This window comes from Cervus elaphus, chromosome 15 (assembly GCF_910594005.1).
Source record: "Cervus elaphus chromosome 15, mCerEla1.1, whole genome shotgun sequence".
Taxonomy (NCBI): Eukaryota; Metazoa; Chordata; class Mammalia; order Artiodactyla; family Cervidae; genus Cervus; species Cervus elaphus.
The window spans coordinates 64,573,629-64,597,833 of NC_057829.1; the positions used below are offsets into that span (position 1 = coordinate 64,573,629).

General features: G+C 46.1%; 2 protein-coding genes across 3 annotated transcripts; one reads left to right on the plus strand and one right to left on the minus strand.

The window, feature by feature from the left end:
• Positions 1–5,514, minus strand: NDUFB8 (NADH:ubiquinone oxidoreductase subunit B8). Of its 2 annotated transcripts, none has more exons than XM_043925163.1 (5): positions 5,344–5,514; positions 4,865–4,991; positions 3,261–3,360; positions 2,507–2,662; positions 1–187 (listed from the first exon to the last, which is right to left on the minus strand). In XM_043925163.1, the coding sequence occupies exons 1-5, from the start codon at positions 5,366–5,368 to the stop codon at positions 95–97; spliced, it is 501 nt and encodes a 166-aa protein (XP_043781098.1). In that variant the 5' UTR covers positions 5,369–5,514; the 3' UTR covers positions 1–94. The 2 variants fall into 2 exon arrangements, with proteins under 2 accessions (XP_043781098.1, XP_043781097.1); XM_043925162.1 differs by having other exon boundaries at positions 5,253–5,411.
• Positions 5,515–7,306: 1,792 nt separating this feature from the next.
• HIF1AN (hypoxia inducible factor 1 subunit alpha inhibitor) lies at positions 7,307–17,837 on the plus strand. The gene is made up of 8 exons (XM_043925161.1): positions 7,307–7,515; positions 7,782–8,032; positions 10,709–10,857; positions 13,376–13,521; positions 14,249–14,355; positions 14,769–14,832; positions 15,057–15,167; positions 16,016–17,837. The coding sequence occupies exons 1-8, from the start codon at positions 7,339–7,341 to the stop codon at positions 16,058–16,060; spliced, it is 1,050 nt and encodes a 349-aa protein (XP_043781096.1). The 5' UTR covers positions 7,307–7,338; the 3' UTR covers positions 16,061–17,837.
• The last annotated feature ends 6,368 nt before the right edge of the window (positions 17,838–24,205 follow it).

Consider the following 24,205-nt stretch of genomic DNA (forward strand, 5'->3'; position numbering starts at 1 on the left):
TACCACAGCACTAAGTTTTATTACGGGTTTCATTAAAGTTAAATTTCTCCAGTTGAAGGAGTCAGCTAAGGAACACAAAGCTCACGAAGCCTCCTCAGATCTCATAGTGAACCACTGGCTCAGGTTCTTTGTTGGGATCACCGCCTCGTTCCAGATACAGATTATTGTAAGGATACTGCTTTGGCCCCTAAGGAAAAAACACAGGTCAGCAAGAACAACATATATCCAGCCAACACCTGGCCACAGCCTACCCCGAGTGAAGAATCACACACAGTAAACAGGTACACGGTAGCTTCTGGTCAGACCCAGCTGGGCCAGAACAGCAGGGACAGCACTCTTCTTCCCAGCTCAGCCCAAGGCAGTGAGAAAGCTTAGATTGTAAGAGAAGTGGTGCCTACAGAAATAGAGAGAGAGAGAGAGAGAGAGAGACAGAGTGTGTGTGTGTGTGTGTGTAAGAGAAGGGTGTCTACAGAGGTAGAGTGTCTGTGTGTGTGTGTAAGAGAAATGGTGCCTACAGTGTATGTGTGTGTGAGAGAGAGAGAAAGAGAAGGAGGGAGAGGGAGGGAGAGAGAAAGGGAGAGCATGAGGGAAGCTTTCTAAATGAGACGATGCATCCATCCATCCCACTCTCTCGGGGTTGAGACAGACTCAATCTCCTTTAAGTCACTCAGCCTCTAATGGTTCCACCACTAAAGTGGCCTAGCAAATGAGGCGTGCAGGAGCAGTAGTGGGGGAAAGCACAGAGGAAACATAGCTTGGACGTGCTTTAGGGGCTGCTGGCTTTACCAACAAACAGCTGTCAGAGAACACAGCTCAAGGGGAGGAGAAAAGGGTGATGTGCTTACAGAACTGAAAAATGGAGGAGCCACACTGCGTTTCTTGCTCTCCTGAAGTGGTTAGTGCTCACACCAGCCCTATGCGCACTCTCCAGCCTGGGGCCCCTGGGGCTTGGTAGGAAGGCTTGTGTCAGTGCACAGACATACGAGCTACCATTAGGACATTGCCTATCTCAGCAGAGGTAGCACTGTGCAGCCAACTGGAGACAGGGCAGCCTCCTGCTTTTAGTACCTTTCTCACAGTCTGCCCTGTAGACTATTCCCAGGTTAATCTTTTAAAAACCTAGGCATCTTTACAGCATTCTTCTGTTCAAAATCCCAACATGGCTCCCTGCTTCCTAGAGGCAGGCCAAGTCATCAGTGTATTCCCAACCCTTAGCACCTTCTGTACCTGGTACATGACAGGAGCTTCATAAACATTTATTGAATTAATGCATTACTATACCATCAAGTCCAGATCTCTCAGCCATGCAATAAAAGCTGCCCAACCAAACTGATCAAATGTACTTCACAATATTTTTAACACAGCAGTTTCCACACCTGATTTCCCAGCACATCAAAATTACCTGGGAACCTGTTAAATATTGATTGTAGAACCCCACTGTGGAGTTACTGAATTAGGCTCTCCAAGAGCTAAGGAATCTGACTTTTTAGCAGTTCCCCAGGTGCAGCTGGTTGTCGGAGAGCTATTTATAAACCTATTCCACTCCAGCTAACTCACTGTCCTCTTCCTCCATTCTGTTTTCTTTTCCCCCAAATGTTCTCTTCAACTTCTCTCCATCATCTAAAAATATATGTTTTAGCATCTAGCATAATCCTCCCTAACAGCACAAGCACATGTTTTCACTATGCACATATAAACACAAAAACTGTGCCAAATTCCTGTATATGTTCCAATGTTGCTCACGTCACATCTCTAAATTTTCTTATCCAAATTAAATGTCCTCAAAGCTAGACAGTATATTTTCATTCTTTTTTTAATTTAGTTGATTTACAATATTTGTCAATTTCTGCTATACAGCAAAGTGATTCAGTTATGTATGTGTGTGTGTGTATACACATTTTTTCATACTCTTTTCCATTATGGTTTATCACAGGATATTGAATATAGTTCCCTGTGCTTTTACAACAGGACCTTGTTGTTTATCCATTCTATTTATACTAGTTTGCATCTGCTAATCCCAAATTCTCAATCCATCCCTTCCCCATACCAGCCCTATGTGCACTCCCTGGCAACAAGTCTGTTCTATACAGAGAGTATATTTGCTGTGTCCTTCATGTTCTCTAAAATTAACTGTCCACGTTAATTGCTTCCTATAGAAAATGCCCTTCACACCAATAAAGGATAAGCTTTCAACTTGAGATTCCTGGACTCTACCTTAAAAGATCACTTGCTGAAATATGGTGTTAAGTACACTTCACCAAAGGGCAACTCTAAAGGCTAGCTGGCTTCTTCATTCTCATTCCTCACCTAGTCCCACAGTTTCTTCTCACTCAGACTGACCCAAGATACAGTCAAAAGCTATGCTTTAGTACTTGTTCCAGGACAGTAGCTAAGGCCCTCTATAGGCCTCACCAGGAAGCCAAGCTTGGTATCAGGTAGATCTCTACTCCAGAGACTGCATTCCCTCAGGAAAGTGTGCCCGAGGGAGCACTCCTCAGATACTCACCACAGGCTGGTAGGCGGGGTAAGTCTCCCCTACCCAAAACATGAACAGCATGAAGGCGACGAACCCGAAGAGGTGCTTACACATGAGGTTCCAATTAACAGCAGTCGGGGACGTGTCCACACGGTTCCTGATATACATGTCCAGGTCCCAGTGCATCTGAAACAGAAAGGCAGATCACTGTCACATACTGCTCTTCCTGCAAAAGGCAGGCAGTCCAGAGTGATTAGAGCCTCATACAAGACTTGAAAGGCATTCTCCTGCCCTGGGCAATATTCTGAGAGCCACATCTGAGATACTCTGGACCATAGGACTGGATGCTGTCTTATGTCTGGGTTTGGCTGATCAGAGACAGTCCCAATCATGAACATTCACAACTCAAGAGCTTCGATTATTCTCAGAAGTCCTATTCTACCCACACACACAGGGAAGCTTAGGTCTCAGAGCACTTGACCCTGCTTCCTTGGGCAGAAAAACCTTAGTGTTGTTGATGTTTAGTCGCTAAGTCATGTCCAACTCTTTGCGACCCCATGGACTGTCCATGGGGTTCTCCCGGCAAGAATGTTGGAGTGGGATACCATTTCCTTCTCAAGGGGATTTTCCTGGATCAGGGATCAAACCCATGTCTCCTGCAGTGGCAAGCAGATTCTTCACCACTGAGCCACCAGGAAAGCCCACTTGGGCAGAAAAGTGCCATGTGTTCTACAGAAGACATAGGGAAAAAGAAGGAAGGGCAAATGGGACATGGTTCTCTTACCGGTTCACCCCAGTTCAACCGCAGGTCTGGGTGGTCCCAGTCATACCATGGATCCCTCTCCTGCTGTGAGCGGTCAGGCAGTTTCGGATAGTCACCATACCTGAGAGACAGCAAGAACTTCTGGACACGGCTTTGAGAGCCTCAGACAATGCACAGCCTCCTCAGCTCTGAGATGAGAAACCAAGTGACAAGATAATGGCTTTCCCCAAAGGACAGAGGAACTAACCTTCCAATCAAGATCTCAGTGTTTTCCTGTGGTGCACATATTGAGAAATGTTGGGTTAAAGGGCGGCTGGTAAATATCCCAAATATCCCCCCAGAAAAACTGTGGCAATTTACATTCCTGCAAATGGTATAAAAGAGATTAATTTTCCTGAATGCTTTTCAGTATCAAAATTATCATTAATAAAATAAAATAGTTGCTATTTTATTGTTTTATTAAATCTCAGTTTTCACTCACTAAGCACAACGCTAACTGCAGAAGTCCAAATTGTTATTAAAAATTCATGTCAAACTCTGAAACATTATTTAACATATGTAAGCTTTTCTTATCGTCTTTCAACAAAAAGAAAAAAAGTCACGCCATGTTATAATGTTAGCAAGGGAAGGGAATTCAATAATCAATCACTCTGTTTTCCTGAGTAGACAGAAAAAGAAACTGAAGTTTAGAGTCTGAACCTAGGTTGCCCAGTTAACTGGAATAAAAACAAAAAGGTATAGATGACAGAAGCACTCTTCATAGCAACTGTTTCTCAACCACAAAACTGACATGTATCTTCAAGCCTCAAGCACCTTATGGACGTGATAGGCTGGATTTTTCACCAGCAAGTGCAGGTTCAACTTATACAGACTGCTACCGAGGCTGCTCTTGTCCACAACACAATAGAAGTCATAGAAATTAAAAAAAAAAAAAAAAAAAGTCATAGGAAATGATGACAACTAGGACATGTGTCACAGGAAGTGATTGGAAAACAACAAGATGAATAGGAGCTGCTGAAACCACCGCTGAAAGAGTGATGCTAGGGAGAAAATGAGGGTGACGGTAATCAATTCAGGTAATTAACCAGAGATGTTATGGGGAATGGGGGGAAACCATCAACTGGAGTAAGAGTTAGCTATTTAACCTTTTAAAGTTGCTAAGATTTCCACAACGCTAACAGCAACGATTAAAAAAAAGAAATATACACATATAAATATAGAGTACTGTATCTACAAATAAGGTTCTCATGACAGGAGTCCAGCTCCAGCCTGGTCACGTGCCTGGATGACAGACAGCACCTGAGCCCAGCAGATGCTCGATCTAAATGAAACCTTGCGCTCTGGATGAACCAAGGAAGGTTCCCGCTATTCAGGGGTCCTCAAGGGAGCTATTAAAACCTCAGCTTCCTCATCTGAGGAAACAACCCGAGCCAAGGAGAAAATTAAAGTCCTCTCGACTGCAGCTGCTCACCCATCCCCTCCCACCTCTCTCCACCGAGAAAAGTACCCACACCACTGACTCTGAAGGGTCACGAAAAGGTTCGGGGAAAGGGGTCAGAGTAGAGCCACCCACCCACTCCGAACCTCTCCCATTACTACCCGGGTGCGAGCAGACCCTATCTTACCCCATGCCATCATCTGGGTACGGCTCGTAGTCTTCCACCCGCATATTATACTTCTTGGCGGCAGCAGCCCGTTCTTCTGGGGTCTTGGGATAGGGTCCCGGGAGCATGTCCTTGGTAATGTGGGAGGCTGGAGGGCAGACGAGGGCAAGTCAGAAGCGGCCCCATTTTTCCTGCCACTCTAAAGGCTTCAGGCTTCAAGGTCAGAGCCCGAGGCTTCGAGGGACCAGCAGACCTTCCTTCCGTTTCTGTGGATATCCCAACTCCACCTCCGCCCTTTCCCGAACTCGGCGACCGTGGTACCCCACCAAATCCACTCTGCGCCCAACACAATAAACCTCAGGCACCCCTCCCTCCCACCCACACTGAGGCCTCGCCCGTTCTAGCGGACCTGTCCGTGCACCCATCGGCACCATGTTTCGGGCTGCCTTTTGCAGCCACCGGACTCCCAGGACCCCCGCCCTGGCCGCCGCCATCTTCACCTTCTTCCCGTTTCACCCCGCACATGCGCAAAGACTTTGTCACGGCGCCTGAGCCGGGCCAAACGCGGTTAGGGAGAAAATTGTTAAAGGAAGGGCGGGGCTTAAATGGTGCTGGGAAGCCAGAGGGTTGGTGAGCGGATCCGTAGAGGCTGAGAGGCAAGGCGGGAAGGACAGAAAAACAAGCGGGTCACTGCTTTGACATTTCTGATTGCTGACTCCCTTTTCTCCCTCTGCTGACTTAGACGCATCCCAGAATAGCGGGCATTCGGAACCTGAGCATCTCGGGTGGATAGCTGACCCACCTCCCTCAGGACCTGTATAAGTAAAATGAGCCTGTTTAATCTCTTTTCTAGGGCTTCCCTCATAGCTCAGTCAGCAAAGAATCTGCCTGCAATGCAGGAGATCCGGGTTCGATTTCTGGGTCGGGAAGATACACTGGAGACGGAAATGGCAACCCACTCCAGTGTTATTGCCCGGAGAAACCTTTGGAGCCTGGCAGGCTGCAGTCCATGGGGTCGCAAGAGTCGGACACGACTTAGCGACTAAAGAGAGAGAATCTTCTTCTCTGGCTGCTTGCTTGCCTTGTTCTTCTCCTTCAGTGGCAGTTCCTCTTTCCATCTTCAAACGTGATCATTCTTCAAATTTAGTGCTTGGTCTTGTTTGTTCATGTTTTGTTTTCTACATTAATTATTTCCTTCAGTTAGAGGCAAATTGGCCCCCAAAACTGGTGGTTTTGTTTCGGCCGCGCGGCTGGCGGAGCCCAATTTCTCGGCCAGGGATTGAACCCGCACCCTTGGCGAGGAGTCCCAACCGCTGGACCACCAGGGAATTATCCCTCGCCTCCCAAATGGTTCTTCAGTTTCAGTCTCGTGTTTACATCCGCATGTCTCAGTCACCACAACCCAACAAATATAAAACCAGTCCTATTGTTTGAACCCGCCTCAGATTTGCTAGACTCGGATAAACACACTTCGAGCCGAACCACAATTGGCGAACACTCCAGTACTCTTGACTGGAAAATCCCATGGACAGAGGAGCCTGGTAGGCTACAGTCCTTGGGGTCACAAAGAGACCGGCAGGACTGAGCGACTTCACTTTACAGTCCAACAAAAGAATGGGAGGGGCATTATTGTTGGCATATGAATGCTTTTATTTACACAGGTATGATTTGCATAATTTACAGTATATGCATGCACATATTTCCAGGAACTTTTAGTGATCACTGTTTTGGAGTAGAATCTATTATTATAGACATTCCCCAATATCTATCAGAGCAATAAAAACTGATAAATACTCTTCAGTATATGAAATTTGGGGGAGAATTACTTTACAGCAACTTGCCCTCTTGCAAAAGAGCAACTAATTGATGTTCAGAATGGGGGGGGGGGGTGACATCTGCACTCGACCAATAGCAAACCCTGATCTAATTCAGTCGAGAAACAGAGTTGGACTAAGGCAAAAATGCCTTTTAAGTAGGTGAGATGGAGAAATCAAATGGCGCCAAGCAAAACAAAAACAAAAACAAAAAACCGCCTTTGATTTCAGAAGAATTCAAGTTGCCATATATTTTTTTGCAGAGGGCTTCAGATCAAACTTTGCTCAACATCTATGTATTGGACAACTGCTTTTCCTTCTGACTTCCTTAGGTGGGTCAAGTTTGTGTCTCCCCCTATCCGTCAGGGTAAAATTTAATGCCTCACTAAACTTGCCTTCTTCTTTGCCTGTTGTGTAGGCCTGGACGCATAAGCAATAATATTTTGTGAATTGGTTAGCCCAATCTAGTCAGTGAAATAATTGTCTAGTCTTAGAAACCTAAACTCTACCTAGTGTAGAGCTATCGGTTACCATTAGGAGGCACTCCCAAAGGGCTCGGGCCGGCGTTCTTAATTTCTCTGGGCCGCTCTCTCTTACCGCCTATCTCTATGGTTTCCGTTGTATTATTCTCCGGAATAGGAGCAGCTTCCGCTTCCGCTGGGGCCGTCCCTAGCGGTAGAGATGGCGGCGACAGCAACGGAGGCCGCGTCCTCGGCCCCTGGAGAACCCCGGGAAGAGGCTGAAGGTCCTGGTCCCGCCTGGGATGAGTCCCAACTGCGCAGTTACACCTTCCCGACCCGGCCCATCCCGCGTTTGAGTCAAAGCGACCCCCGGGCGGAGGAGCTTATCGAGAATGAGGTAGGGGGCGGAGCCGCTTTCGAAGCGGGAGGGGGAAGGGACCAGGTTGGGAGGAGAGATCAAAGGCGAATGGTGGTAGAAGGAAGGGACCAGCCGGGCCGTGGACTAGGGTCTTAAGCGGGGATGGGGAGGAAAGCGAGGAGAAATGGAACTTGCGGGGTTCATGCTGATTAACATAAGTTACTTTTAAGTTGGGAAATAGTTGGAATCTTGGGACGAGAACCCACCAGCTCCTTGGGACAACTTGATTTGTTTTTTCCATTTAGGAGCCTGTGGTGCTGACTGACACAAATCTTGTGTATCCTGCACTAAAATGGGATCTTGAATACCTGCAAGAAAATATTGGCAACGGTGACTTCTCCGTGTACAGTGCCAGCACCCACAAGTTCTTGTACTATGATGAGAAGAAGATGGCTAATTTCCAGAACTTTAAGCCAAGGTCCAACAGGGAAGAAATGAAATTTTATGAGTTTGTTGAGAAACTGCAGGATATACAGCAGCGAGGAGGTGAAGAGAGGTAAGTTCTGAGATCATGGCTTTTTCCATTGAATCTAGGGCATCCCATTTTTCTTTCCTGTATTTATTTGAGGCTGAATTTTCTAGCTTGAGGGATGATGGAGTGACTAGACTTGAAGTGTGACTCAAATTTGTTGTCTTCATAAAGTGAGAATTACACTTGCCTAGCACAGAGTCGGACATGACTGAAGTGACTTAGCAGCAGAGTCTAGTAGGTGAATGAAATGAGTCAAGGTTTGGGTGAAAGCTCTGATGAAGCTGAAGGCATATGCCCTGTTCAGAGTGAGAAGTCATTACTTAACTCTTGTTTCCATTTTGGAGTGCAACCCCAGGGTTGCCAGATAGTCTGATTCCCTCCCCCACGTCCTGCCAGGAGAAGCTAGAAATCAGGATTTCTATTTTAAAAAAATTTTTAAACTTTAAATGTGGGCAGCTAATTCAAGTTTTTTAAAATGCTGCAGGAGGCCAGTTTAAAATGTCAGTGAATTTCCTGAGACTGCAGGTTTGCAGCCTTTGTCCTAAAATATTTGAATGGGGGCAGTGCAGGCTGAAAAGTTGAATAGGTGAGGGTAGGGAGAATATTGATGTTCTGCATTATATTGACAATAGCAAACACAAGACACCCACACACATAGGGGAGTGACTTATCTCTCCCTTTTAACTCTCTTTATGAGGACCTTCTCTTATATAGTTCTCAGACAGCATTCAGTCCTGCTTTAACTTTGCTCCTGGGGAATTGCTGTCACTGAGTACTTGATGGTGATTGACTATCTCCATCTCACATTTGGTGCCCAACCCGGGGCTTTTCTTCAGTTTCCAGCCCCATTTCTCTTTCAGACTCTGTTAGCAGTATGTGGCAGAGTGAAAGGATTTGAAATATCTGCCTCCCTTCCCCCTCCCTTTTTTTGTCTTCTTAACTCTTAGCTATTGTCATAATGTTGGAACTTTGACCAAAAGAGTTTCTAGAACCCGAACTACAATAGATTTGTTCTTTATGTCTTGTAGAGACTATTGCAGTGGAATCCGTTCATGCATTAATGTCCTCAAATTTACCACAGTGTGCACTCATGCACACACAAACATACACACACAACCAACATTGAGAAGAAAGATTGATTTAGATGATGCTGGTGGAGTGTAAATCTGTTGGGTGAACATACACACTACAGTGAGCATGAGATAAGATATGAGTCTTCTGATTTCTCAGTCATTTTAGGGTTCTTGTTTCCCATAGTGAGAACATTTTGCGTAAATGTGAGCTAGGAGTGTAGTCTGTACTTTGTGGATGACTTAAGGAAAATTTCTTTACTGTTTGCAGATTTTTCCCTACCAGCTGACCTTAGCACCAACTAACCCCATTGTATAATGATACAAGTTGTTACGATTCTGAGGTAAAGGGTATTAGGATCCTCTTTGAGCTGTTTTGAGCATTTACTGTTAAGGTTTCAGAGGAATTGTTTAGATTCCTGTTTGGGAAGTGTTTCTCAGTCTTTCAGAGTTACTTGAGAAATATTTGTGTGAATATACGTACTTCATAATCTCTGGGGAGCATTCCAAGGTTGTATTCAAGTCTTGAGGGTTCCATGTCCCCACACAGGTAGCTCTTTTCAAGTTAGCAAAATTTTAATAAAGATTGCTTTAAAACATCATGGTTATCATCAGGCACTGAGATACCTTTGAGCCTTTTGAAATGACGTTCTTAGCACCATTACTTTTTTTCCTTCATGTTTGCCTCCTAAATAATATTTCTTTGGGGACTTGAGCAACTGTGTTTGGGTTTTCATATGTATTAAGTAACTTCTTACCTTCCTCAGGTGTGTTAGGGACCCTGAGTCTGCAGAAAGTTTAGTGAGGTTTCTTCCTTCAGCTCCAGATGGCTGCTACAGATAGGTGGCTGAATCAGTTAAAATAAACTAGGCTTCATTCCAGGACTCAGCAATGTGAAGCAAGAAAGGTTTATTTTTCACACATGCTACATGTCCATCTTGGGTCACCTGGAGGCTCTTCTCTTAGGTCATCTTTTCCACTTTGGGACCCAGAATTGCTCCAGCAGTTGCTATCTGAAACTTTGCAGTTGCTGTGGCCGAGGGAAAGTAATGTGGTGGTAGTGTGTACTGGTTCTTAAAATTAAAGTTTGGAAGCAGCTCCAGTCACTTCTGTGGACAGCTTGGTGGCCAAAGAAGTTAGATAAGCAAACCTTACTTCAAGGAGGTGCAGAAGAATAACTCTCACAAGGAGGGAATACAATCTGCCACAATGGCTGTTGGAGGCCAAAGGAGACCTCTCAGGCCCTGAGAGTTTCTGGAACAGGCTGAGTCGTCATTCTAGGGTCTATGGGTAGGCTTTGAGGAATCTATGAAATTAAATGAAAGTTCAGTGTATGTGCATTTTTATGGGGAACCTCCCTTGGGTACTTTTTTCTCCCCTCTTGGATTCATAAAAGATTCATAATGTAACCCAGAAAAGCCAAGAATCACTTCTTTAAAATAAAAAATTTGATGTTGAACAGAGCTCAAAGAAGGATAGGAGAGGATTCGGCTCTGTGAGAGTTCATGACTGCAGCTGTTTTTCTTAGAAATGTTGGTATGGGCTTGGGTTTGAATTTCCAGGTGTAGGGAGGCCATGCCACAGACACTGTGTACATGCACTAATGGGATTTTCTTTTTGGGGAACATAGGTTGTATCTACAGCAAACACTCAATGATACTGTCGGCAGGAAGATTGTCATGGACTTCTTGGGTTTTAACTGGAACTGGATTAATAAGCAACAGGGAAAGCGTGGCTGGGGTCAGCTGACCTCTAACCTGCTGCTTATTGGCATGGAAGGTAAGAAATCTTTCAGAAAGCAGCACGACTTGGGGTCATATGAACTGATTTCTGATCCTTTCCCCACCACTTACTCGATCCATGACTTTGAACAAGTCATGTAACTTTCTTAAGCCTCAGTCTCCTAATTTGTAAAACAGGCACAGTAATACCTTAAAATTGACTATGAAGGTTCAATGAGATTAATATGTTACATCATTAAACTAGCTTCAGTCACTCTAAAAAGAAAGTTCCCTTTTCCCTTCCTCAGCTTTGTGGATACATATACTCAGATACTGGAGATCTCTTTAAAATTCTGCTGTTTTCTGTTTGATATGTGTGCAGATTTTTATCCTAGTAGAAGAGAAATATTTTTCAAATATAAATTGAACTTACCTTTTGAGCAGATAATACATTTTTGGAGTTAAATTCAAAAGGTATAAATAGGTATGTAGTGATAAATCTCTTACTTTCCAGTTTCCCAGCCTCCCAGTTTCCATTCCCTCCCTGGAGGCACCAAATGTTGTTAGCTGGTTCTGTATCCTGCTAGAAGATTTTACACGTACATAAGCAAATACTTGAATACTTCTTTTTTTTTTTTAATTAAAAAGAGACGCCTTTAAACTCCAATGAGGAGAAAGAAACCTATTTACCAACCAGGGTCATTGTCTCAATTCTGTCACTAGCTCAGTGCCAGGGTCATTGTAGAGGTACTTTGTAAATGGTGAGTAAATTGAGTTGAACAAGGAAGCACAGTAATTACTCATTATGAGTCACCACTAGGCTCTGAAGTCTCTTCTTCCCCTTTGATTGTCTTTTCTCCAGATTTATATCTTTTACTGCTAGTATTAATGAAAGCTTCTAGTATTGCAGCTTATGAATTGACCCTTAGCCTGCCCCTTTGAAGCTAACTGTTGGTTGACCTACCAGGAGCCAGTTCTTATTTACTTGACTCTGAATGTTGCCTTTCTATCCTGTGGTAGAGGGCAAGAAAGCAGATAGAGCAGGTAGAGACAAGTGAGCAAGTCTTCTTCAGGAATGTACATGGACTCTGCACCTAATAAAGTGGCTGTCTTGGCCCCCTCAGGCAGACTGGGGAATGTTTTCTAAACTCCATGCCCTGCAGAGGTCCCTTGAGCTCTCAGGGACTGTGCAGAGAAACAGTGGGGCTCTTTATAACTGTCAGATGCAGCCTCAGTTAAAAAGAGGAGCATGCATACACAAGGGCAGATAATTCAAGATGGCATTTTAGATAATTTGCGTTATTCGGAGTACACAACACTCTTCAGGAGTTTGTTATGCTCCCCCGGCTCCCATGAGAATAAACAGCTCCAGTGTTCATTTAAAGAAGTGTTGCAGTCCAACAGGTGTGTTGAAGTGGGAGCAAAGGTTGAGAATCTTTGAGCTCCAGAGAGAATCTTTGAGCTCCAGAGAGTGTTTGTCACTCAGTTGTGTTCGACTCTTTGCGACCTTATGGGCAGTAGCCCACCAGGCTCCTCTATCCATGGAATTCTTCAAGTAAAATTACTGGAGTGGGTGGCCATTCCCTTCTCCAGGGGATTTTCCTGACCTAGGGGTCGAACCCACCTCTCCTGCATTGCAGGCAGATTCTTCACTGTCTAAGCCGCCAGGAAAGCCCCTGGTGAGCTCCAGAAGAGCTACCCAAAGCAAGTACATATATACAACTTAATAAGACTGGTTAACTCTGTCAAAGAAGAGCATGTATGCATTGCCGATACCAGTCATTTCAACTGTTTCTAACTCTTGCTTGTGTTTCCCTTGAATTTGTGCCATTGTCAAGAAGAGTACAAGTACAGGTTCCCACTAGCTGTCTGAAAGCAAACCATCCCTTTGAAACCTTCTATAAGCCAAGATGATGTAAAACAAAGAAGCAATTATTCTAGGGCACATCTTGCTAACGGATGCACAAAATAAATAGAGATAAAGCACAGATGCTCACAGACACAATCAGAGCTGTGGTGGCTTGATGCTGAGTGTAGTTTCCAGGCGAGGAGGTTGGCAGTGCCACTCTTGCTGCTCGTGCTCGCTGCCTCTGTAATGGCTCACTCCAGAGCAAACACTGAATGATACTTTTGCCTTTTTCTTTGTAAAAATGAAAATTCTCTTTGAATTTCTTTCAGTTAGCAAAATAGGTGCAAATATAGGTCCTTGGTAAAAGCAAAGTGGTATAAAGTGAACTTCCGAAAAGCAGGGCATAGCTGTATGGAGTGTATTATTTTGTCATGCTTGTATCATTTTGATGTGCAGTTGTATACAGTAAGGGCAGCAGCCGTCATTTAAGGAAGTCTACTCTGCTAATTGATGGTGAACCCTTAGCCAGTGATGTTTGCTACTAGACCTATCACCTATTAAAAAGTGTAACACCTAATTGAATGAGTTGTGATTATAGTCTCCTTGATTTTGATTTGGAACCTTTTGCTGAGAGGGCAGACTAGGTTTCTCTGTAACATTGAAGCCTGTGTTCCATCCTGTGAGTAGAGCTACTGTCTTGAATAAGAAAATGTCTTTCTTCCTATAGGAAATGTGACACCTGCTCACTATGATGAGCAACAGAACTTCTTTGCTCAGATAAAAGGCTATAAGCGATGCATTTTGTTCCCTCCGGATCAGTTTGAGTGCCTCTACCCGTATCCTGTTCATCATCCCTGTGACAGACAGAGCCAGGTGAGCTTGTGTGATCCGAGGAGGGTATAGAACTCCTTTGAGGTCCAAGATGGGCATTGGTCCCCCTTCTCTGTGGCAGTATGCCAGGTTTGGATAAACTCAGAGGACAGTTTCACAATGTAGCTTACATATTCCTGGCCCCTGTGCCAGTCTCCAGATGTTCAGGGCAAAGCCCTCATTGATGCTGGTGGGCTCTGGTTATTCTCTTTGATTGGATTATAAATTCATGAAACAAAATGTGTATGTCTCCATTAGATTTTATGATTGTTTACTTTTGTCACAGATGCTACTTCTTTTTGATAAAAAGAAGGATGAATAGAATTGAGATATGTCACTTAAGGTCTTTTCTGGATCTCAGTGAGGTATGTAGTTGACTTTGTGGCCAACCAGAGAGCTCCTCTTCTTCCTTGAGGAGAAAGCTGCTTAGCTGCCTTGTGTAGGAGTCTTTGCTGGTTAGAATATGTGTTTGGGAGAAAGTTTCTGAAAGTTTGGCTGAAAGATGAGTCCTAATTCCTTAAAAGCCTAGTATTCATTTAACATTCAGCAGTGCCCATCTTCTTATGTCATTCTCTGAGAGAGTTTGCATATGTTTAATGTGTATTGTGTCTTTTGCTGGATTAAAAAAAAAAATTCTCAAGACTTTTTAAGGGATCTTTCTTGATTACCAAAGTAACAGATAAAAATTTGGTGATTGACTGATTTTTTTTTTTCCTCTTGAACCTCTCAGGTGGACTTTGACAATCCTGACTACGAGAGGTTTCCCAATTTCCAGAACGTGGTTGGTTACGAAACAGTTGTTGGCCCCGGTGATGTTCTTTACATCCCAATGTACTGGTGAGGATGGGGCTAGGACTGGGGGCTTCTGGGGAGCTTTTCTTTCCGATTCCCTGGAAAGCCTTATCCATATTCCTTCTTTTGAGTTGTGGCAGGATTGGACTTAATGTGATGTACAGGAAGGTTGGCATATCCAGATGATGGGCATACTTAATGTGGGGGAAATGACAACACTGTCTCTAGACGAGATAACAGTTCCTCTGGTCCAAAGAGGCCCCAGAGGCTTGAGGCTTGGCTCTGTGGTATTTGAAGACCAAACACCACACTCCCTCTAGCTCCAGGGTGTGTTTGATAGGATGAGTGTGAAGATACTGTCTTCTTTACATCCCTTAGCTGCACTCTACCTAGTTTCAGAGGATCCGTCCCTCTGAAAAGTACTGGTGGCAAACAGCAACCTGTTTATTTTCTTGCAGGTGGCATCACATAGAGTCATTACTAAATGGGGGGATAACCATCACTGTGAACTTCTGGTATAAGGTGACTATGGTTTTTTGTTCTAGATGGGAGTGGGGTGAGGTAGGTGTGATGAATTATTTCGGGGTAGGGCAGGGAGGTTGGCTGTCCTGGAAGTGATTACTGGGTCTTTGGGGAGATGAAGAGGGTTGGGGTTGAACGGGTTTCCTAAGAGAGGGTGGTGCTTGGCACAGTGGGTGACTCTGGAGCCTGCTGAAGACATTCCTGAGCTGCTGCTTACTTTGCAGGGGGCCCCGACTCCTAAGAGGATTGAATATCCTCTCAAAGCCCATCAGAAAGTGGCCATCATGAGGAACATTGAGAAGATGCTTGGAGAGGCCTTGGGGAACCCACAAGAGGTATGTGGCTACCCCAGAGGGGCACTCCTGTGACTCAGTGGGCAGAGTGACCAGGGGAAGTCAGGGTTGGTGTCTTGTTCTCTCTTGCTCATCTGTTTCAGTATGTTGTCCTCTCTCTTCATAGAGGTTATGGGTGTGTTCAGAAAATTCTAATTTTTTGGTGAGAGCTGGGGTTGACTGGCAGATCAGTTGTAATCTGTTCCATGCTAGTAGTAATGTTCCTCATGGGGCTTGTGTGCCAGCTGGGGACCCCTGAGGGGATTCTTCTGGAACGGAAAGCGAGCAGTAAAGCATCTTCTGGCATGCTCCCAGCTGTGCCAAGGCTGCTCTAGGTAATGTTGAGACCTGCTTCCCACACAGGTGTGCCAGTGGCCCATTGCATAAATGGGGGAGATTTGTATTTGTGATGCTCTTTACCTCTGTCCTGTGGATAGCCTCTGCATCCATAGCACCTGTGGGAGGAGAGCACCAGCCCCAATTGCAAGTGATCCTTTCAGGATAAAGAAGCATTTAAGATTCTTAAGGCACATTTACAAAACACGCAGATAGACACTCTGAGGTGTCTGGGGAGTGTTAGCTCCTCTGACCGTCTATTTGTCAGTTTGGTGCTGCTTATGTGTATAGGGTGTTGTGAGAGGGAAGGTAATCCAACATGGACCCAGAGGAGGGGACCATGCCCAAGAACACTGGGTTGACCTCCAGGAAGAGAGTTGATTAGAGGGTTTACAAGATTGAATGAAAGCCTTGTCCTTGCCCTTGGCTGGACGTCAATGTCTCCAGACACACCCCGTCCTGCTCTGGGGCTAGAGGACAGACAGTTCTGACTGGCTCCTCATGTCTTTCCACAGGTGGGGCCCTTGTTGAACACAATGATCAAGGGCAGATACAACTAGCCTGCCAGGAGTCAAGGCCTCCTGCCAGGTGACTGCTAGCCCGTCCACACCGCTTCATTGATGAGGACAGGAGACTCCAAGCGCTAGTATTGCACGCTGCACTTAATGGACTGGACTCTTGCCATGGCCCTGGAGGCAGGTGTTTGGGGCAAGGCAGGGTGGTTGGCACTCCACTCCCATTCGGAGGGACTTCTTACCTTGCCTCTGTGCCCCAGCACCTTCCCTCTCTGCCCCCTAAAGTCCTGCATTCAGTGTGTGGAGTCCCCAGCTTCTGGTTGTCATCATGTCTGTGTGTTAGTCTGTCAACCTCGGGGTGTGTGTGCGTGTGTGTGCCTGCACACGTGTGTATGTGTTTGTTCCTTGCTCCCTTCTCCTGGGTCAGGATGCCACTTTTGGCTCTCGGCTCTGTCTCCTGCAACCTCAGTGCCTCAGCCTGAGAGAGAGGAGATGCTCTCGGATGCCCCCACATCTGGGCTACAGGGCCACAGCTGTCCTGTCTGTGAGGTCGGTCTGCCCCCTCCCCGTTTTCACAGAGTAAGGCTCTAGGCTGGTAGAAGTGCTACGGGGACACTAATGGGAGAAAGAGGGAGGGGGAGGCGTCCCTCTGAGAGCCTCAATAGCTTCCTGGGAGAGCGCATTAGGCAGGGTTCCAGCTTGGACCTTCAAGCTTAAGCCATACACAGAAACGCGCCTTGGGACAAACGAACCAAGGATTGTGCAGAACTTCCACATTACAGGAGTTTTACAGACAACTTCTCTCTTTCAGCACCAGCTCTTGCTCTCTGTCCTGAGTGCCAGGGGAGTCCTCTAGCAATGGCTTCTGTAGGTTCTAAGGGTGCAAGCCTTTTGTGGATGTGTGTGTGTGCATGTGTGTCTACACTGGCCTGCCTCTCTGCTTACCAAGTTTCTACTGCTTAACCTTGTCCAATGGAACATACAGCAGGAGCTCCAAGGCAGTACTGCCTGACCTGGTCTAAAGCTTTTAAACTCATTTTTAGCCATTGGATAATGGTCAGGCCTCACTGCAACAACCTGCCTGAGACTGGCTAGAGCCTCCAGGTCCTATGACCCTCCCCGCCCAGGCCAAGTCCTCTGCTATGTCTGTGGAGCTTCCTGGCTCAAGTAGACTAAGTGGGGTCAAGCCGAGGCAGCTAACTCACCACCTGTCATCCACCTCATGGCAAGGGCAAAAATGTAGCCTTGCCTCTTGAAGCCAGCACCTCTGCCAGACCCCACTGTAATGTTCCACAAACACCCTCACAAGTGAGGGCAACTGGTGGAGCATGGAGTGGAATTCCTTTTCTGTTTATAGTTACTTGTGGGAACCCCTCTCAGGGCTGCAGCTTACAGCTGGGCCACTGGGCACTGCAAAACTCAAAGGGCCGTCATTCACACCTGTGTGGTGGAAGTGGGGCCCTTGGAATTGGGCAGTGTGGTGGCCCTGCGTCCTGTCACCTCCACTCCCATCTCCACGCCCCTTCTCTTTGGAAGGAAAAAGGAGTTGGAAGTCTCTGGGTTCATTTTTTTTTTTTTGCCAAAGGTTTACTTCCAGTGTCTGAGCTGTGGCTCTCACCCCCAGAGCTCAGTTTATAGTTACAGTGCACTGATGGACTGAGGATGCCGCGTGTGTGTGCATGAGCGCACCTGTGTGTATTTTGGGGTGGGGTGTTTATTTTTAGTACCCCATGCTGGGGTTCTCTGATGCAGTGTGGGTGTTCAAACACGGTACCTTCTAAAGTGTAGTTCTTTCAAATATAGCCAATGCTGGAAAATGTGACCGCAGTGGTCTCCATCCCTCCATCTCTTTTGGGAAAAAGGAACACAGCAAAGAAAACAGGACAGAAGAAGGATAAATTGACCACACTCACATTTTGAAATATAGCACATTCTTTTCATTCTCCTCACAGCATGTCTGCAGCCTTCCTGGCTCATTCCTCAAGGATGTGGGTGATGGCTTGGTCCTCTCAGCTGATCTTCTCTGGGTGCTGTGCCCACCCATGTCTGACTGGGGTGGAGGGGCCTTCACAGGTTGGCTCCTGATCCTTGGGTAATACAACAGGAACCCCTGACTATTAAGACACCTAATAGTGGCAAGTGCTTTTGTCTTTGTTCCTCGCTATCCTGCAAGGTAGGTATTCTCATTTTACAGCTCAAGAGTAAGTGATTGGTGGCAATCAGGATTCAATCCTAGTACTATTGGGCTACAAACCCCCTGCTGTGCTTCTCCAGCAAACTATATTGATTTTCCTACCATACCTTTGAACTACAGGCCTTGCTCAGATCTTACCCACTGGGCAGTATCTATTACAGACAGGCTTAGCCCAAAAGAATACAGAAGATACAGCTCAGGGTAAAAGCTCTCTGGGCTCCAGCAAACACTTCTTGGAGAAGATGCCAGGAAGCCATACTATGGAGTTAAAAGAGTTCTGAAATGAGTTACCGGGAAGCAGTTCTGGATCCCATTGATGACTTGTGTGTCCTTGAATAGGTCCAGTCACTTCTCCCAGCATGCTTGTGCATCCTGGAGCGTTGAAGATCTAGGTCTGGAAGTTCACTGAAAACTGTGATTCATGTTCTGCTGCCAGCATTTCCCCTGATGAAAAGATTGAGGCCCTTCCTTTCACATAGCTAGGCTAGGGCTGTTCAGGCACAAATTCTGCTTGTTGCAGAGGAAGCGTCTCTGCCCTGTTGCTTACACCTATTCTAACTAGCAGCATGAGGGCAGACAAGAGGGAAAGGTGGGGATTTGGGCCTGTATAGAGGTCAGCCATGTTGCATGCTCCTATTTTTACACCAGCAGGTACAGAGGAAACCACTCTCTTGTGAAGTCTAATATTTGTTGGGGGGTTGGAGTTGAGGGATGGAGGAGGGGCTGTTCTGGGCATCAGTTGAGCAGATGCCCAGGATGCCTGGGGGAGACCAGCTTCTCCTACAAATCAGAGCTCTAAATTACAAGGTTTTAACCAACGTGAACAGTTGGGGGAAGTCGTCTGCTCTCATTTGCGTAATGGTTTCTGTCACTGGTGATTAGACACAGGATGAAGGAAAAGAAATTTGACAATTAGGAATGAGCAATCATTAATCTGAATCTGTTAGGAGACAGAGAAGGGAAGGATCCTTATCAATGGGCCAACCCAATGTGAGGATACCCTCCCTCTGTCCCCCAGAGACTCTTGGGCCACATACCCTTTCATTATTTCCTTCATAGGAAATATTTCTTATGAGCTGTTATTTCTTAATAAAGGTTGGGTGGGCCCATTCCCCAGGCTGCAGTAGATTCAGGAACAGACATCTAGAGGCGTGAGCCAACAAGGAGTGTCAGACGCAAGCGATAGGGCAAAGAATAGCAACAGAATGGTTCTGACATGTGTTTTTTGTTTGTGGAAAATGTTGTTGTAATCAACACTCCAGATACCCCACCTGTGACAATTTGTTAAGATTCCAACACTGAAGGATGTGGAGAAAATCTGCTCTTTTATCCTCCAGGAGCCTCTTTAGTTGGAGAGGAAAGCACACGAAATACCCAGAGCTTATGAAGCCATGTGTCATGCACCCTGTGAGGACAAGATTAGAGGCTGTTGAGAGAGGAAGAAGATGAGTGGAGAGCAAAGCTCAGCCTCCGGGCTCCTCTCAGTCCTTGGGCTCATCAGGGAGGATGCTTCACCCTGGGCCTCCCCCCTCACATGTCATTGCGGCTGTAGCTGTGTGGAAGGCCCTGGTGTGTGAGCAGGTGATGAGATGAACTAACAGGCTGAGTGTTAAAGTGTGAAGAGTCCCTCCTTGGATCATATGTCTCCATGTCACCTCGTCTCTCATCCTTCTGATTCTTCGAAGATCATGGACAGTATTTGCAGCAATTGTTATTTCTCAGTTTTGTGACTTACATGTTGGTGGTTCCTTAGGTCAGAGGCTCTCTTGGGGATTGGAGGCAGGGATAGCGGTGGTGGTGGTTCATTGTCTCCTCAGAATGGGAACTTCTGTGGATAGGACTGTCTCTCCCCTTGGTAACTTCCCTACCTCTGGGTCTTCTACCATTCAAAATCCAGTGCAGAGGTCAGTAGGACTGCAGAGAGGGGTCCTCAGTGGTCAGTTTTACCCAAACAAGTTGGATATAGGGATACACTTAAGTGCTTGTGGACTTCCAGATGCCTTGGCCTTTCTGCCCGTGTCATCTTGCCTTTTTCTGGTACCTCTAGTGCTTCCCCCACCGCCCAACACCCCAGTCCCAGCCTGCTTCTCTGGTATTCTCTCAAATTGCCTGCTCTAAAGAGATGTTCCAGCTTCCTTTTCCAGAGTACCCCCCTCCCCCAGTTTCTCCTACTCACCCTCTTCCTACCTGGTCTCTCCAGCAGTCCCTTCACCAAAGTCCTTTTTGTAAACAGTCACTTTCTCAGAAGATCCCTGGCTGCAGGTGTTTGGATTGACTTTCTCTAGGGTCCCTTCATCTTTCTTTTCTGATCTGCAGTAATTCTATGTACCTGTTTGTTGTGTGTCTGTTCTCTTGCCATCCATTCCTTTGTCATGTCTGCACATCCTGGTTTGGCTTTGCTCACTCTGGGAGCCCTTTCTGCTAGTCTTCAGCCAGCTCCATTCAATCCTTATAGGGTTTAGGGCCCTCAGCAGAGCCCTGCTGAGCACTTTTGGTGTGATTCTGAGGGACAAAGCCTCACACGTGGGCAGCCTTGAGTCCCAGGGGCCTGTGGTTAGTGAGACCTCCAGTGAGGAGTGAGAGGAGGGAATCCAGAGTCATGGACAGTGGAGGACCAGTGAGTAGAGATTGAGCAGGAGACTCCCCAGGAGTGGAGCTGAGCCTGGCAAGCCTGGAGGGAAGAACTGAAGTTTGTGTTTCTGTCTACATCCATCCGTATGCCTTAGGGTCCAGCAGTTGAGGGATGGTGGGTCTTTTGCGAATGTTGCCCGATTTCTCTCAGGTATCTTTGGTGATGCTCCGAGTCACCAAATTTGGCTCACTTCTGCGTTTCAGTGTTTGAGAGGGAGAAAGCACACTGAGTAGTCATGTGTCAGGAGTGGAAGGTCTTAGACAAGAAAGACCCTGGAAGCCAGGGTAGCAGGAGACGGGGACCCAGTGGTCAGCTTGTATAACCAGACTGTCACTTCACTCCTCCAGGTGTTTAGTACAATAGGTGGTTAGAGGAGTTTAAAAAAAAATTGGGCCTTGCCTTCCCTACCTAAATCTGGTCTTCAGGTGATGTTTTAGGAAGGAGTATGTATCTTTTCGCTTCCAGTGAGAAACAGCATAACAATTGAGTGTAGTGTATAAAAGCATGGATTTGTGAATCAAATGTTGTACTTGGTTCAGATGTCTAGTTCTACCTACCAGCCGGGCTGGACCTTGTTGATTGAGTTGACCCCTGTGAGCCTCAAGTTTCCTCAACTATAATGATATATGTGTAGGGAGAGGGAGTGGGTGTTGAAAATATCTACCTCAGGGCTGATGAATTGATGGAAACAATGATTGTAAAGCTTTAGCACAGTGCCTGGCAAGCACTTAATAAATGGCTGTGGTAGTTGTGGTTGTATTTTTTATATGACTTATTCAGAAACTCAATTTTAGTGATACCTTCACTCAAGAAAAGTAAGGAAGAATAAATTATGCTGGAGAAGCCCATGTTGCTATGGAGACAGACAGAAGAGCCTTGGTATCTTAAACCCACCTTAGAGGGAGGGAAACGGTAGAATTTGATGCCTTCTGCTTGGTCAGCAGGACTTTTCCTCTACACCAGCCCAGGACCAGCGTGAGAAGCTGTTAGGTGCATGCTCCCCTTAGACTCTGAGAGCTGAAAGCAGCTGGATGAGTGTCCATTACACCTGAAGAAGCTATTGCCAGCCTTACACCATGAGACATTGCAGCAGCTAAGTCAGGCCTCCTCGGTGCAGTGTTATTTCATGTATTTAAGTTATGTGTGTGAAGATTATTCTAGGGCAGGAGGGCATTCAGAAGAGAATTCAGAAAAATATGAGACTGGGATCTTTAATAGCTACCATTTGTGGAGCCCTTGGAGCATTTCTGTTACAGACCCAGGGCTCGTCTCTACCCACGTGTGCTCAGTTCATTGTGGCCATCAAGCAGGCAGTTGGTGTCAGGTCTGCAGAGGAGAAGCCCCTGACAGGCTCAGGTGTTCACAGGCTTCCTGCAAGAAGTCACATAGTCTAAGCTGATTCATGGAAGACAACCCGGGTTTGGGAGAAGTGAAAGGCTTAAGTTTCTCCTCTGGCTTCTCTCTCCCAGTTGCCAAAGCAAACACTGTCTTCTTCCATGTTTAAGCATTTTAGGAATCACTTCTAGGAAGGAGCTAGACAGTGGACCCCCAAAAGAAGAAAACCCTCTGGTTAGCCAGAGAAACCTTTGAAAATCATTTTGGTTGTCAGCCCAGCTTTGTCCTGGAGTGCAAATGGATTTGACTTGCTCAGTTGTAACCCCATCACTGCCTTCTCAGAAGACTGCATTCTGGCCTTTGGAGATACACCCTGCCTCTCTGCCTGGAAGAGATGCTGGATCCAGTATTTGGGCGTCAGCCTGAGATGTACTCGGATTGCCTGGAATGCTCAGCCTTTTCCACACTGATACCCACTGATCTCTTAGGTTCTGCCTTCACCCCCTGCTACTCCCCTCCTCCCCACTGTGAGCCACTCATATCCCTTTGCATCTGACCCTGGTCTCCAGCCCTGTGGGTGAAGAAGACCTCTCTAGCAGGTGCCAAGCCATCTTTGGACTGCAGGCCATTCTGTAGTCACTTTGTAGTCACATCTAGATGTCTTTTGCCCTGGATCTTGGCAGTCTTTTCTCTGGCTACAGAAAATGTTGCTGTGTTTTTTTTTAGTTTGCTTAAAACTAATCCTTTGGTCGTTGAGGTCAGTCCTGCCCTTCAGGAAAGCTCTACTACTTATCTCCAAATCCAAGCTACTTCTGAGCTAAGTTCTGTTAACCTCTTGAATGTGTAGTGTATGGTGCAATACAGGGTCATGGTTGAGAATGAACACTTGGCATATTTGGCTTTGAATCCTAGGTCTGTCCTCTTACGTGACCTTGAGCAAATGACACTGCCTGAAACTTCATATATATGCGTATAAATTACCTACCTTGTCAGGGTTACATGAAATCAGGTATGTAAAGAAAGACTCAGCAGGGTGAATGTTCCATAGCTCAGACTTATTTGTCATTGGCCCCAGCCTTGTCTCTCAAAGACTTTACTTCTCTTCCCATCTCACTTTCTAACAAAGGTCCTGCCTCTACTGCCAGAGAAAGTCTGGTTGTCAGGTCATGAGCATAGCAGAGATGGTAGCATAAATTTCCTGCTCATGTTACCATTTACTACCACTTCTTGGGCTTTCCTGGTGGCTCAGACAGTAAAGAATCCGCCAGCAATGCTGGAGACCCGGGTTCAATCCCTGGGTTGGGAGGATCCCCTGGAGAGGGGCATGTCAACCCACCCCTGTGTTCTTGCCTGGAGAACCCCCCCACGGACGGAAGAGCCTGGTAGGCTACAGTCCATGGGGTTGCAAAGAGTCGGACATGACTGAGCAACTAAGCACCCCTTCTTAGTGATCTCCAACTTATTTTTAACAAGGACTCTAATCTACTATACTGCCATTGCTGGGGAAAGATCTTGTGAAAGTTGTTTTCAATTATATTAAAAATTCCTGAAAAGCACTGTCAGTGAAAATAAAAAACCTCAGACCTGCTGCCACCAAGGGGATCAGAGGCACTGGAAGTGTGTGGGCTGCCGGCACAACAGGTGTAAGGTGGGTGTGGCAGGGGCATGGAGGCAAGGAGGTTGGCACAGAAGCTGCTGTGTTTATCTAGAGGCAGCACATGGGCTCGTTAAGTTTCCCTCTAAGTTTTTGAATAGTGAGCTTTTGATTTGTTGGAGCAAAACCCCACCCACTTTACAGTCAGTACAGTCATTGTTCTCACAGGCCTTATGTGATGTTTTGACAAGAATGGAGGCGTTGGATGTGACTCCTGGGCTTAAATCCCTATTGTCCACTTCCTAATTATAATCTCTTAAGTCTCTGTCTCTGCCACTTCACCTGTGAGGGATTGAAAATAGCACATGGTTTGCAACATCGTTATGAGCGTTTGTGATGATTTTTTTTTATTGGAGGGTAATTTCCCCACAATAC

Bases quoted from the DNA above. Each gene is read 5' to 3' on its own strand.
- NDUFB8 (XM_043925162.1), bottom strand. From the start codon at position 5,337: ATGGCGGCGGCCAGGGCGGGGGTCCTGGGAGTCCGGTGGCTGCAAAAG. The intron at 4,992-5,252 runs GTCCGCTAGAAC...TCTGCCCTCCAG, and splicing joins GCCGATGGGTGCACGGACAG to CCTCCCACATTACCAAGGAC. The intron at 188-2,506 runs GTGAGTATCTGA...TTTTTTCCTTAG, and splicing joins ACCCCGCCTACCAGCCTGTG to GGGCCAAAGCAGTATCCTTA.
- HIF1AN (XM_043925161.1), top strand. From the start codon at position 7,339: ATGGCGGCGACAGCAACGGAGGCCGCGTCCTCGGCCCCTGGAGAACCC. The intron at 14,356-14,768 runs GTGAGGATGGGG...ATTTTCTTGCAG, and splicing joins CTTTACATCCCAATGTACTG to GTGGCATCACATAGAGTCAT. The intron at 14,833-15,056 runs GTGACTATGGTT...CTTACTTTGCAG, and splicing joins CTGTGAACTTCTGGTATAAG to GGGGCCCCGACTCCTAAGAG.